Consider the following 14,773-nt stretch of genomic DNA (forward strand, 5'->3'; position numbering starts at 1 on the left):
CCAGGCAGACTACGCTGGTTAGACCAAAAACACATTGACAATTTGTAGAAAACAAAACAAACTTGGCGCAATGACGCTAGACAAAGAATTACACTTGACCAGAACGACACTTCTCACTTCCTTGTGAAGTCAGGGACAACTGCCTGAGCTTGGTCATGTACGCAGTCCCTTTCTCCTTCCAGACCTCCAATGCAGCCAACTCTCCACTGCATCAACCTAAATTTCCCACAAGGGGGGCCGCACCGCCTTGCGAGGATCCAACATCCTCCCCCGCAGTGGACTCGCCAGAGTCCCACTTACTGATTTGGGAGAGGGCCCAGCTTCCTGACAGGGCGGCTGATAACTCCGGACGCCGTCTTCACCTCGGCCACCCTGGCCACGTTATCTCGGCCATAATGCAGTTTGGTGATCCGGCCTAAGGACCACTGCAACGGAGGAAGGTTGTCGTCCATAATGGCCACCACTTGTCCTTCTGCCGCTGGGAAGGACGGTGAATGCCACTTGAGCATGGCTTGCTGCTCAAGGAGGTACTCCTTGTGCCACCTCTTCCAGAACTGGTTGACTGTAAATTGTGCCATGGTCCACTTGGAGCGAAGCGCTGTGCGGGGAGTTAATGAACCGTCGGTAGGAAGGGCAGTCATTGGCCGCATAATAAGAAAGTGACCTGGCGTCAGCACTTGTAAATCATCTGGCGAAGATGAAACGGTTGTGAGTGGCCGGGAATTTAAGATGGCCTCCACTTGGCAGATAATTGTGAGTAAACACTCCATGGTTGGTTCTTGTAGGCCCAGGGTCACCTTTAGCAAGCGCTTTGTAGACTTGACAGCGGCCTCCCATAAGCCTACAAAGTGTGGCGCTCTAGGTGGTATGAAATGCCATTCCACACCTCTCCTGCCGGACTCTCTTAATATGGCCTCCTGTGTCTGACTATCATTCAGCAGGGCAGATATCTCCTTAAGTTTTCTGGTCGCACCTACGAAATTTGTGCCATTGTCTGACCATATATGGCTGGGCACGCCGCGCCTAGCGATGAAACGATTCAAGGCAGCCAGAAAAGCCTGAGTAGTGAGGTCGGTAACCAATTCTAAATGAATGGCCTTGGTCGAAAAACAGATGAAGATGGCGAGGTAGCATTGGAGGACCTTGGCGGAACGTAGTGACGCAATTTTCACACTGAAGGGGTCTGCGTAGTCAATGCCCGTAGTCGTGAAGGGTGGTGAAGCACTGGCTCTTCCTTCAGGCAGTTGCCCCATGATGGGGTTGAAAGGTGATGGTTTAATGCTAAAACATTTATTACAAGATGACAACTGCCGTCGAACCACATTTTTTCCATTAGTAATCCAGTATCGGTTTCGAAGAAAAGCGTGGGTGGCAGTAGGGCCTACATGAAGATTGGAGATGTGGGCTACCTGTATAATCAAGGAAGTAAGGGGGTGTTGCGAGGGCAACAAGGCAGGGTGCTTCTGCGATTCAGGGATGTCGGGCAGTCTTAATCTCCCTCCAACTCCCAACACGCCATCAGGGTGCAAAAATAAGCCTAAGGTTTTGACTAGGCGCAGTCTAGGCCGGGGGGACTGAGCGTCTTCAATTTCCTCAGTAAGCGAGTGCTGCTGGGCTCGGACAATTAGAACTCGCAGGGCTTCACTGCGTTCCTTTACATTCAATGGACCTGACATCCGATATACTGGATTTCTAGTATTGTGTGCAAATCGCAGGCACCAGGCCACTACATTCTGCAGCGTATACAGCTTGGAAAATTTAGCCTCCAATTCCTCAGGGCAGGACATTACACTTGACACATTAAGGGCCTGGGGTTATAAGTCAATTTGCTTTCCTTGGCAAAAGCTTTAGTCATTAAGTTGATCTCACTGCCTGAATCCAGCAGGGCACGAGCGCGATACCACTGGCCATCCCCTCCAAGAAGATGCATCAGGGCAGTGGGGGAGACTGACATGTCTGATGGGAAGGACTTAACAATTGATTTCCGTAAGGATTTCTTCGCATGACATAGACGACAGTATCTGCGACGGCAGAAGACGAAATTGGACAATGAAGGGGTATCGCGCCTGCCAAGAACCTATAGTTCTGGCTGTGGGGATGGTGCTGGGTGGCGGCCAAAATAAATGATAGGAAGTACGGGGGGCAGACTATCTGAGGAGGATGATGACGTAGGGCGAGACTCAGAGTCCCTAGCTTGGCCTAAAGACAAGTGAGATTCGGAAGAGCTGGGGGGAAGAAGGGAACGCCGAGGAAACGGGGGAGGAGAATCAGGGAGGCCCGGGGAAGGCGCCCTTTTCATTAGAACTCTAGATTTTGGGGGCCGATGGGTCTGCAGGGACTTTAGTGGCGGAATGTCAACCGCACGTGCTCTTCTCTGACTCAAACTCGTGGAAGGTGGAGGGGGTGTAGAGAAGTGTGGTGTTCCCCGTGGCATTTTGCGCATCCGACCTGGCAAGGACATCGAGCCACGGAGTGGTTGGCGGAAAGACAATTGACGCACAAATTTTTATTCACCACTAAGCTCCACCTGTCAGTGACTGACATGTTCAAGTAGTCAGCAGACTTCGACATACAGTGCGAATTCCCGCACACGTAGCATTGGAGAGACGTAGAGGTTGAGGAAACTGGGGCACGAGAGGTGGAAGGAGTCGGCGGATGAACTGGAGATGGTAATGAGGATGATAAAGGCCTCCTTGGGGGGCGGGGAACGAAACGTACCGATTTGGGTGTGTACCCTTTTAACTGTTTGGGAGAAGAGAGCGCCTCCACCTGGATCCCCTGAACGGGAGAAGCAGGACGAGGTTGAGGTAAAGGGGAAAGAGAAGGAGACCTGTGTCTAGGAGCGGGCTGTACAACAGGGTTGGACAAGAATTGACTAAAGGTTAATTTTGGCGAGAACCTGTCTTCCTGGTCCTTTAAAAATCTAGGACCTGAGAACTGGTAGGAAGTGAATCAAAGGATCCTAAATATTTCTTCCTAAATTCCTCTTGAAGGGCAGGGGAGAGGACGGAGAGAGTGACATGACAAAGTAGGAAGTCCAGGGGATGCGGAATCTCGCATTGATCTAACATGATCTGTCGGCGTGACAGCCATGCTAAACAGCTGTCAATGCTAGGGTCCTCACCAGGGAACTGCAGGAATGTCTCCATGATGGCACTGGCGATGCGCAGCTTACCCTCATATCTGGAATCGAGTATTACCCACGCGTAGGCATAGCCTTCCTCGGAGGACTGAGCGTTCTGTATGATGGATAATGTGGGGCCCCTCAAGGAGGATCTGAGGGCGTCAAGCCGCTTGGCGGCAGACAGGGACAACTTGTGGACCTAAGACGTGAAGGTCGATTTGAAACTTTTGTATTGCAGGACATCTCCATTAAAAGGGGTTATATTGGGAATGACCAATTCTCGAAGTTGCCGTCGGGCTAATTCGATAATAGACTCGTCCGTCACTGTGACAGGAGAACCTTGACACATCGAGTCAGAGTGGCCGGGGGGAGCTGTGGCCAATAAGGGCATTATAATGGCTAGCTGCGCCGATTCAGCTAGCTCATGGCTTTCAGACAGGGATAAAGCGAGGGGACCACTGACTTCTGGGGGCAGGGCGCGCAGCCACTCCCACGCTTCCCTGTCCACAGTCTGGGACAGCCAGGAGAACATGGAAGAGTACTGACGACTGAGCTCCAAGGCATGGGGGGAACTAGGGGACAGGTCACGGACCCTTCGCGACCAACTATCTAATCTAGCTATCAAATGTCTGCATCTGACTGCATGTATGTCAGAACTGCGATCTGACTGTGACTGAACTCGAGGCGTTTCTTCCAATTCGGGGGGACTGGGAGAGACTGGTGACAGTGGAGGGGTAGCTTGAATTTGTTCTTCCATTTTAATCAAGGGGGAGGTGCACGACTAAAACGGGCAACAGGCTACAATAAGCTAGATGTAAACAATAAAATTAATCAATGGCCTGACTACAGGCAACACGAATACCTTAAAATAATGTATGATTACAACCAACGCAAAAATTATTTCTATTCAAAGATAAAAGTAATTTAAAAACAAATTGAATTGAATGTGTCAACTAAACACATTTACATCTAAAGCTGACTGGGTCAATTATACAAATATATGTGTGTGTGTGTGAGCATACACTTGAACTAATATTATAATTACAACCAATACAAAACAAAACAAACAATCTCTATTTAAAATTAACAGTAACTTAAAAACAAATTGAATTGAATGTATCAGCTAAACACATTTACATCTAAAGCTGACTGGGTCAATTATACGAATGTATGTGTGTGTAAGTACACACTTGAACTAGTATTATAATTACAACCAATACAAAACAAAACAAACTATCTCTACTTAAAGATAAAAGAACTTTTAAGGAATAGGTTAACTGTATTAACACAACAATCTTAGGCTAAGTTATCGAATTTAGCCTATTTAATTGTAAATTGTATTAAATTCGATAACTTAGCCTAACCCTAACCTAACCTAACCTAACCTAACCCAACCTAATCGAATTTAACAGTACTAAATTGTATTCAATTGTAAATTCGATAACTTACCGTAACCCTAACCTAACCTAACCTAACCTAACCCAACCTAATCAAACGCAACTTACACTACCATAACCTAACCTAAGTTAGTGGTTGGGGGGGGGGGGCTATAACATGCACGTTACGACCAGTTCAGATCTTAGATTTATTTATTATTTTTTGCCGACAGAAACGCTAATATCGATTTTAATCCCTTGCACGATAAAAGTGTTGCGAAGTATGCATTTTTTATTAGTTCTATGACTGTGCGCAAGCTGTTAATTCGTTAGACACTTGTACACTTAAACCCCTTGATTTCAAGAACCGCAATTATATCTACTAAGCTACAGCATTCATACATTCTTAAGTTGAGCATACAATTTGTTACAGATTTGTTTCTTAATTTTTAAACTTTGTTCAAATAATTCTATCATTATGTCTTTTGAATGCAGCCATTGCAATAAAATATTTTCAAGAGCATTTTCCAAAAAAAAAAGCCATGAAAAAACATGTCTGAAGCGTCAGACTCGTTTCCAATGTGTGGCTTGCGGCGAGTTTTATTCTACTAAGAAAAATTTAAACTGTCACATTCGTAGCTGTGGACAGAAAGCGCCGGCCAACTTAACCAAAAAAGCACGATTGGACGCCGCACAAGGACAATTATACGAAGTGGAATCGTCGTTTGGTGGAACTCTGAGAACCTTCTTCATACCGTGCTCTGGAGAAGTTGATGTAATGGAGTTTCTAGTAGGTAAGCAAGAAACATTGCATCGACTGATTGAAAGTGCCATGGATGGCGATAAAACCGCAATAAAATATAATTTGGTTTTGGAGGCTACATTTGAAAATATGAAAGAGGAAACAACTAATTGCGCATTCAAGACAAAAAACAAGATAATTTGCAAAGACTCCTCTATTGAAAAGTCTCTAAGAGAAGGCTTTGATAAGATGATTTCCGAAATGGAGGAATCCTCACTTAAGGAAAGTGGATGGACAATCAAAAAGTTCGATGGAGTCCTCTTAAGAGTGAATCATTTCCAACCTTTAGGCAACAACTGCTAGATCTCATCCATCCTTCTTCATTCGCCATAAACGACACGAACACCAGAAAAAAGAAGAAGAAAATATTTAGTGACAGTTTTTTCCTAAGATATGAAAAAATAGTACGCTACCTTTTGAGTTATGTATTCATTCATGCCTACCCTCTTTTAAAAAAACTTTTTCTTATATAATATTACGTTACAGATTATAATTAAGTACTTCTGTGTAGTACTGGGAATATTTTATGTTGTCATGTATAGTTCAAATTCAAAGACAGGCTAGCTCACAGATCTTAGATCCTTTTCACCAAATTAATTTGTAACATTTTATATTGTCATTGATTACTCACAAGCAAAATGAGATGAAAATAGAAGCAAGTCTTTCATAAAAAATAATATATTGTGAAATTCAATTTGTCAATACCGATTATTATCATAATTTTTTCCAAGCACCTATAATAAAATCTGGTGAGACATGAAAAAAGTAGTATTAACCTTCAACGACGATGATAAGCACTTGCATTTATTGCTAAATCTTAAGAATCTGTACAAAATTCCATAATATTTGACCATATTCTGGATAATAACATTATTTTATTCTTTGAGCAACTTCAAGTTTTAATGGTAATTATATTTACATTCTACTTTGTAATCTTAATTCAGAGACAAAATAAATTATGTACAATGAGTGCTTAAAACTACTATCATTACTTTTGTATTCCGTACAATTTACAAAACCCATGCATTAAATGATTACTGAAGCTAATCAGGTCTATGCAGGTGTAAACATGTTTATGCACAACTGTATTAGCAATTGAATTTTGAACTAGTTGTTAGACTTGCACTGACATGTCGGCTTTGTGACTGGTAGTGGGGGTATAGGATAAAGGATTCAACATCATTTCTTCTCTAGAACTCGACCCAGGCGGATTAAATTAAATTTTATCAATACTTAAAAGTAAGTATTTATACTACTATTTTATACTTACATAAATCTTTATACACTTCACAGTGATTGAATTAAAATATTATTTTTCTAAATACATATGTACTTTTTTCAAAATTCCCTTCAGATGTCGACTTTGGCAGCGTACCTCAACGATGCTAACCAAAGCTCCTCACAGATTGGTATAGCACACATCAGATAAGTTGGACCTACACAGTTTGAGGACGAACCAAATATAGTTTTCCTGCCAAATAGATTCACCGACATGTTTACGAAAGAAATTATCGACGAGTATGATGTTACAAACAGAAAAATAGCTTTGCTCTATAAAGGAATAAAAAATCGCCGATATGATTTGGAATTCTTTTAAGTGTTATTTTAATTTTATTTTTATTTAAGTTATTTTTATTTTTATGTGATATATATAAAAAAAAAAATGAAAGAAATTATGTAAAATTGGAAGATATATATTTTTTTTTAAATAATACTCTTAGAGCAAGATTTCTGTTATAAAATTAAAAAAGAAAAAATAATTTAGTTTAAAAAAATGAAAGAAATTAATTTATGTAAAACTGGAAGATATATATATTTTTTTTAAATAATACTTTTAGTGCAAGATTTCTGTTATAAAATTATTAAAAAATAATTTAGTTAAAAAAAAAATGAAAGAAAAATTAAGTCTATAAAAAAAAAATATTTTAATTATTTAGAGGAAAATGTAATAAATTCCATGTCTGTGCACGTTTGGACATGTTAAGACAAGCCAGTTACTTATAAATTTCATTCAGAAGTATCAATTGCAATACCATGTTTGTGCACGTTGGGACATGTTAAGACAAGCCAGTTCGATTAAAAATTTCATTCAGTTGTATCAATTGCAATCATGACCTCGTCGGGTGCGTGTGTCGTAGACATGCAGTGCCTCATAGACAACTCAAAACTGTATATCGTGAAAGAATTGTCTATTTTAGACATGGAGAATCTTTCAAGTGGACACTGGTTGTTTAAACCGCCAGAAAATCTGTCATTAAATGCATTCAGTTACCGAGTAAATTCATGGTTAACTAGAAATTTTCATCAAATTAAATGGGAAGAAGGAGAGGTGGACTATGTGGAATTAGATGCTATTCTACACAAACATCTTACCCATTACAACAAAATCTTTGTAAAAGGACTCCAGAAAAAACAATTTTTAAATCATTATTGTGGAAACGTAATCAACCTAGAAGAATTCGATTGCCCTCAAATTTCCCAATTAAGACCATTAAACGATGGTACTCAGTGTCTTCTTCATAACAAGACTCCGACGATGTGTACCCATTGTCATGTATATGCTCTTTCACATTGGATATTAATTTCAAATGTATTAAGAAAAATTTAATTTTAATATATGTATCGTATTTGTATAAAAGATGTTTGTATATAAGTAATGGTTAAACTGATAATGTAAATGATTATATTAAAAAAAAAAAAAATGTGAATATCTCTAATTTCTTTTTTTTAATAATAAAAAAAATATTGCATTTAGAAAATTTTTAATTCATTTTGTCTTCCCCTGTTTTCTTGCTAATGATAATACAATAATTAATAATAAAATAATTTATATAAAAAAAATATACATTGAAAAAAAAAAATGAATAACATGAAAATAAAATAATAAAATATTTGAATAAATACATTATAATGAAATAAAATAAATTATTAAAAAAAATAATGATATTTAAAAAGAAAAGTCTGAAAACGGCATGTCAGAGCAGGCCTTTTTTTTTTTAGTGGAGCACAGACACAAAACTTTTCAGACCTGCGCTTGCATGTTTTGCCTGGCATGTACAGGCATGTTAATCTCTTGCTAGGCATAATATAGTTCATTTTTAATCTTGACTCCTTAGCGTTCGGAGCTCCGATATTTCAAAATATATCATTCATTTTTATTAATAATTATTAAATATTCGCGCTTTATAAATATATATATTTGTATTTATTATTTTGTGTCTCTCACTATTTTAATAATAATGGAGTGTCAGTATTGTGCAAAAATGTTTTTACGGGGGGACTTTAAGGAACGTCATGAACGTGCTTGCGCCACAAATGAGCAATCTCGTAGTAAGTTTTTAAGTCTACAAACATTCAAAGTTTTATTATTTATAAAACAATAAAAGCTAATAAGGGCAAAGTTCAGTTTTAAAAATATTGTTTTTTTTTTCTAAGAAACATATATGAAATTAACGGACAGGTTGAGTCCTGCATCAAAGGTGGGAGGTATGAATCACCTTATAAAGAGACACATGCAAGAGAGAGAGGGAAAACAAGCACGCAATTCTAGTGGCTAACTATAAGTGACGTCATAGAGTGGGGGGGGACATCCGTAACGGTAAAGTAGTGAAGCTTGTAAGGTAATTCGTCATATGCCCACAGCTCGAGAGGTTAACTTCATACTTCAAAGGTAAGTAATAATACTTTTTTTAAAGAAACAATATATTGATAAATGATGTGATACTTTCATATAATATTCTTCTTTTAGATGTCTAAGTTGGCAAGCTTTTTGAATGATGTGAATACAAGGTCTGCGGGCATTGGCAAATTATCAGATCTAAGAACCGGATACTCATACGAAGTGAAGCAATTCGAAAGAATCAACACTAAATTTGGAGATGCCATCGTTGCCCATTTACATTATATTGGCCCGACAATGGACTACCCAACGAGGATCTTCCTTCCACGCAGATTTGCGGCAGTGATTACCGATGAAATGGTGGAAGATTACCAACAATCAAAGAAAAAAGTGTTAATAATGTACAAAGGCTTTAATAATGGAAGATATGACATAGAATTTAAATAAAATTTATACTGTGAAAAAAATAATATTATTTTACTTGTATACTTCCTGTAAATAAAAATAAAATGTTTTAATTAATGTTTGTTCATTTGTATTTTTCCTTATCATCAGAAGGATCGATTATGATAATCGATTAATAGTAAAAACATGAAATGCTATTGGTTAACTATAAGTGACGTCATACCCAAGGGTGGGAGATACCAGTTAGTTACTGACCAATACAAACAGGGCATGCTCAGACATGCAAGTTGAGCAATATTAAGCCATATACAAATAATGAGATAAATAAAGAAAAGTTAATTAAAACTTATTTACATTTTATTAATAAGTTCAAAGTTCAATTTACTTTTAACTTCATAATAACAAAAAAAAAAAAAAAACGGTTAAAGCGAAAGAGGCAGCTGGCTACATGTCCAGACTTGTTGGAGCATGTTCAGGTAATCATACGTGTCATCCTATTGAGACTATAACGATATATTCATACAGGTTTGTATAGTTGGTAAACGGAAATAATAAGATATATGCTAATTAGTTACGGTAGCAACAAGTTGTGTCATAAAGTTTTAATTTTTTCTATATTTATTAAAAAATATAAATCAAGGGGCTTGCTACAGAGACCTGTCCAGAGAGGTAATCATTTGGAAAAAAAGATGCAATTCTATTGGCTAGTTAGAGTGTGACGTAATTGTGGTGGGGGGTTAATGCTAGTAATAGCTAGTATCGCAGTCCAAATGTCAGTTCGGGTTTAGTTTTCAGTGAGTGTAGGTCGCGTCATCAGCAGCGGAAGCAGTCCAGGTGGAGGGGGTAAGTAAATAATTTTTCTATTACCTAATGTGAGGTTATCCATTTTTATTTAAGTTGAATATTTTTGTGATAGTGGGGGTAATTTAAATACAAAAAAAAATTCATGGTGAGAGGGGTTAGATTTTGTAAAAAATAATTCCAAGTTAAAACATAAGAGTACATTCAAAACTAGAGTAAGCGAGACTACCACTGTGGCCGACTGGTGCAGATGACGTGTCTACCAGAACGAAGGTTGTAGGATCGAATCCCAGGTAAGTAAAAATAATTAAAATAAAAAAATTTACCCTCCTGTCTATCAATCGGCGAGGGGGGTGGAGGTATTTTTCATCGGCTGGTACGAGGTCCGCCATCTTGTGGTCAACAGCTGGTACGAGGTCCGCCATCTTGTGTACTACAGCTGTTAGAAGAGACGCCATCTTGTAGGAGGAGCTAAGGAGGCCAACGAATACGACGACCTAGAGGTGGTAGGAGTGGAGGGGGTAAAGGTAAGTGTCATATAATAGAAGTAGGGCTAGGGTGGGGGGTAAAGGGATGTCGTCAAATACGCTGATTGGTCGATTAAGAAGGGTGGGGAAGGAGTGGGGGTAAAGGTGGTGTCATCGAATTCGCTGATTGGTCGATTAAAAGCGTGGAGTGGGGGGAAGGGGCGTGGCCTAAAGCCCTCGTCGAGTTCGATGATTGGTCAATAAGGAGGGGTGGGGGTAGGGATAGGGGAGGGGGTGGGAGGGGAGGGGATGGCCGCCATTTTGTATTTTAGGTGTGCCAGAACCGCCAAATCCTATCTATGTCCGGGTGATGGACAGTGTTGTCTGTAACTAGAGAACACTTTCCGGAGGCCGGCAGTGCACTGAAAAAAGCTCCGGGCGCCAATAACCTTAGATGTTGAAGCGACTTAAATCATAAGAAAAAGAAAATGAATGAACTGGCCAGCATAAGGGTCTGTGAAACATCTAATAAATTCAAAAAAATATTAATGAAAATTAATGCAGTAGAATTACTTAAATATTAATGAAGTATTAATGAAATGTTGGGTACTTGCTGATTTGTGTACCTTTTGGCGTTTAATCAACCCTTATACTTAACTTTTTAAACTGTAAGTTTTTGTTAAAGAGATTTTTGTACCTTTTGGATAGATTTTCCTTTTGTATGTTTTGCAAAGTTACAAATCTGCTTTACAGATTTTTTAAAAATTGGGAATAATAAATTGTTAAGTCGGAGTTACTACCACTGGTGAGATCTTTTTAAAGAATGATTATAGTTGCGGTCCCCCAAACCATCCTCAATAACAATTTTTTTGAGAAAGCGTTTTGAATAAAATAGGAAGGTAATTTATACGTAAATAGCAAAATTAAACTGCGATTTCAGTACTACCCTTTAAGAGGAGTAAGAAAAATAAACTACGATTGCAGTACTTCTCCCTAAAAGACGAAGAGGCAAAGATTTTGAATCGAACAACAATTCATTGATTTAAATCGGTTCACTCATTGATAATTTTAACGATTGCAGTACTTCCTCTTAGTCGGTGTAAGAGCATGATGGTACTTCACAGCCACGTAGAGGAGCTTTAACCACTTATTTTTGCTAAATTTTATCAAAATCGGACTAAGCGTTATAGAAATATTGGTAAACATAGTTTTAGAAAGAGCCTAACTTGGGTGGGGCAAACTCCCCTCCTTATGAGGCACAGCGTCGAGACTTTAAAAGTGCAAATCTGTACAAAATTTCGATTCGAATGACACTTCATTCATGAAAATCGGTACACGTTTCGATAATAAGAAACGATTGCTATACTTCCCCTTAACAAGTGTAAGAGCAGATCGTCGCTTTAATGTTAATGTTTAGAATAATTAAAAAGATTTTTAGAAAACCATTAATAATAAAATTGTTGTGGGTTTGTTTTAATTTTAAACTTAATTTTGGGTTTTTAATTGTTCAACCAGTATTATTTTAGCCTCCTTTTTATTCAACGACCAAAAAAAAGTACTTTTTAGATAAATTTTCTTTTTGGTCTATTTTGCAAAGTTACCTATCTGCTTTACAGATTTTTTTAAAATTTGAAATAAGCAATACTATCATTTTAACCTGATAAGTTGCTAAATCGGAACCGTAACCACCACTGGAGAGATCTTTTTAAAGAATGATTATAGTTGCGGTCCCCAAACCATCCTCAATAACAATTTTTTTGAAAAAGCGTTTTGAATAAAAAGGAAGGTATTTGTACGTAAATAGAAAAATTAAATTGCGATTTCAGTACTTCCTTTTAAGAGGAGTAAGAAAAATAAACTGCGAATACATTACTTCTCCCTAAAATGCAAAGAGATGAAGATTTTGAATCGAACATCAATTCATTGATGTAAATCGGTTCACTCATTGATAATTTTAACGATTGCACTACTTCCTCTTAGTAGGAGTAAGAGCATGATGGCACTTCACAGCCACGTAGAGAAGCTTTAATCACTTTTTCGTGATAAATTTTATCAAAATCGGACTAAGCGTTATAGAAATATTGGTAATAATAGTTTTAGAAAGGGCCTAATTTGGGTGGGGCGAACTCCCCTCCTTATAAGGCACAGCGTCAGACTTTCATAGGACAAATCTGTAAAAAATTTTGATTCGAATGACATTTCATTCATGAAAATCGGTTCACGTGTCGATAATTTGAAACGATTGCTATACTTCCCCTTAAAAAGTGTAAGAGCAGATCGCCACTTTAATGTTTCCTAGGGGAGCCCTAACCCTATCATCCTACCAAATTTTATCAAAATCGGGCCAAGATTTACAGAGTAATTAGTAATAATAATTTTGAAGGGGGCCTTACATAAAGGGGGCTAACCCCTCTCCCATTCGATGTACAGCGTCGAGACCCCCAAAAGGCACATCTACATAAAACTCCGAATCGAATGACACCTCATTCAAGAAAATTGGTTCACGCGTTTAGGCGCTACGTTGTTTACAAAAAAGGTAACAACAAGAACAACAACAACAACAACAACAACAACAACAACAAGAACAAGAACAAGACTAATTTTTGAAAATGCCTTTTTTGCTCATTTTCAGCAACTTTTTTCTCGTAATCTACTAAATCTAGGTTTGGCCAAAAAAATTACAGGCATAAAGGAGGATTTGCCCTTTATTTTAAAGGAAATTTGAGAATTTTATCTTTTATAGAAAAAGAGAAAAAAATTGTCAAAGTTGGGTGTTTTTCAACGTTACGCTTTTTCGTGCAGTTTTTGATGATCAACCCTTATACAACTGTCCTACCGGACAGTTTTAATAATAAAGTGTTTTTTAATGTACTGTGTCTTATTATACCTACCATAAGCCTATACTAACTAATTTTAACATCCATTTTTATTAATTATTTATTAAGTAATTTAGTGTTATTCTAGTTTGTGTATGTATTAAATAACCGCGTTAAAATATATTTATATTTGTATTATTAATATTTTTCATTACAATACTTATTATTTTATATTACTTATTATTATTTTATATTACGTGTTATTTTATTAATTATGGAGTGTCTACATTGCCATAAAATATTTAAAAGGGAAGATAACAAGAATCGTCACGAAGTTACATGTATATGGCGCAGTCAACGCCATCTTTGCAATATTTGCGCGAGGGATTTTCTTCTAAGAAGACGTTGATTGCGCACATGCGTCGTTGTGGCAATGAAACACTGACCGTCATGACTAAAAGAGCTCGATTAGATGCCGCCAACGGAAGTTTGTATGAAGTGGAAACGGCGCACGGAGGTACTCTTCGGACTTTCTTTCTTCCATGCATTGGAAGTAGCTGATGCAATGGAATTCTTAAATGCCCAGTTAGGCACATTGCGACAGTTACTTGCAGAATGCGTGGAAGAGGCTCTCCTCAAGTACAACTTGGTCTTGGAGGCGACATTTGAAAACATCAAAGGTGAAACATGTGATCGCGCCTTCAAGACTAAGAATAAAGTAATTTATGAAGACTCCTCCATCGAAGAATGCTTAAAGGAAAGTTTTAAGAAATTAGTGACTGAGATGGAGGAGTCCACATTAAAGGGGAGCGGGTGGTTTTTGAAAGGGTTTGATGGGGTCCTTCTAAGGGTGAACCGTTTCCAACCCATGGGAGGTAACATCTACATCCCTTTACCTCCCCACATTGCGAATCGAAAAGCGGTTATAAATGTGCAAAACAATGATGATCAGTGTTTCAAGTATGCCATTCTCTCCCGTCTCGTAACTATTCATCCAGAACGTGAAAGTAAATATAAAAATTTAGAACACAGGTACAATTTTGACTGCATTTCCTTCCCCACTCCTCTCCATGAGGTGAAAAAATTTGAGAAATTTAATAACATAAGCATCAATGTTTTCGCCCTTGGAGAGAAAGGATACGTGTACCCTTTAAAGGTGGTGAAGCAGGAGAAGGAAGACCATTGCGACCTCCTTCTCCTAATGATGGAAAATGGACGGAGCCACTATACCTATATTAAAGATTTTAATAAATTAGTGGCCCGTCAGATTACTGAGCACGAACAAAGGGTACACGTTTGTAAGCGATGCTTCACGCACTTTAACATCGACAGCGTGAACATCGTTGAGCGGGTGAAGGAGCAT

General features: G+C 38.2%; 1 protein-coding gene across 1 annotated transcript; it reads right to left on the bottom strand.

Moving 5' to 3' along the window:
• Window positions 1–296: 296 nt before the first annotated feature.
• On the bottom strand, window positions 297–1,787 carry LOC141455137 (uncharacterized). The gene has a single exon (XM_074129994.1). The coding sequence runs from the start codon at window positions 1,785–1,787 to the stop codon at window positions 297–299; it is 1,491 nt and encodes a 496-aa protein (XP_073986095.1).
• Window positions 1,788–14,773: the final 12,986 nt, after the last annotated feature.

The sequence above is a fragment of the Rhodnius prolixus genome, unplaced genomic scaffold, assembly GCF_049639745.1.
Source record: "Rhodnius prolixus isolate KJV_2025 unplaced genomic scaffold, Rpr scaffold_27, whole genome shotgun sequence".
NCBI classification, from domain to species: domain Eukaryota; kingdom Metazoa; phylum Arthropoda; class Insecta; order Hemiptera; family Reduviidae; genus Rhodnius; species Rhodnius prolixus.

What these genes read in the sequence shown, in the direction of transcription:
- LOC141455137 (XM_074129994.1), bottom strand. Translation starts at nt 1,787, where the DNA reads ATGTCCTGCCCTGAGGAATTGGAGGCTAAATTTTCCAAGCTGTATACG.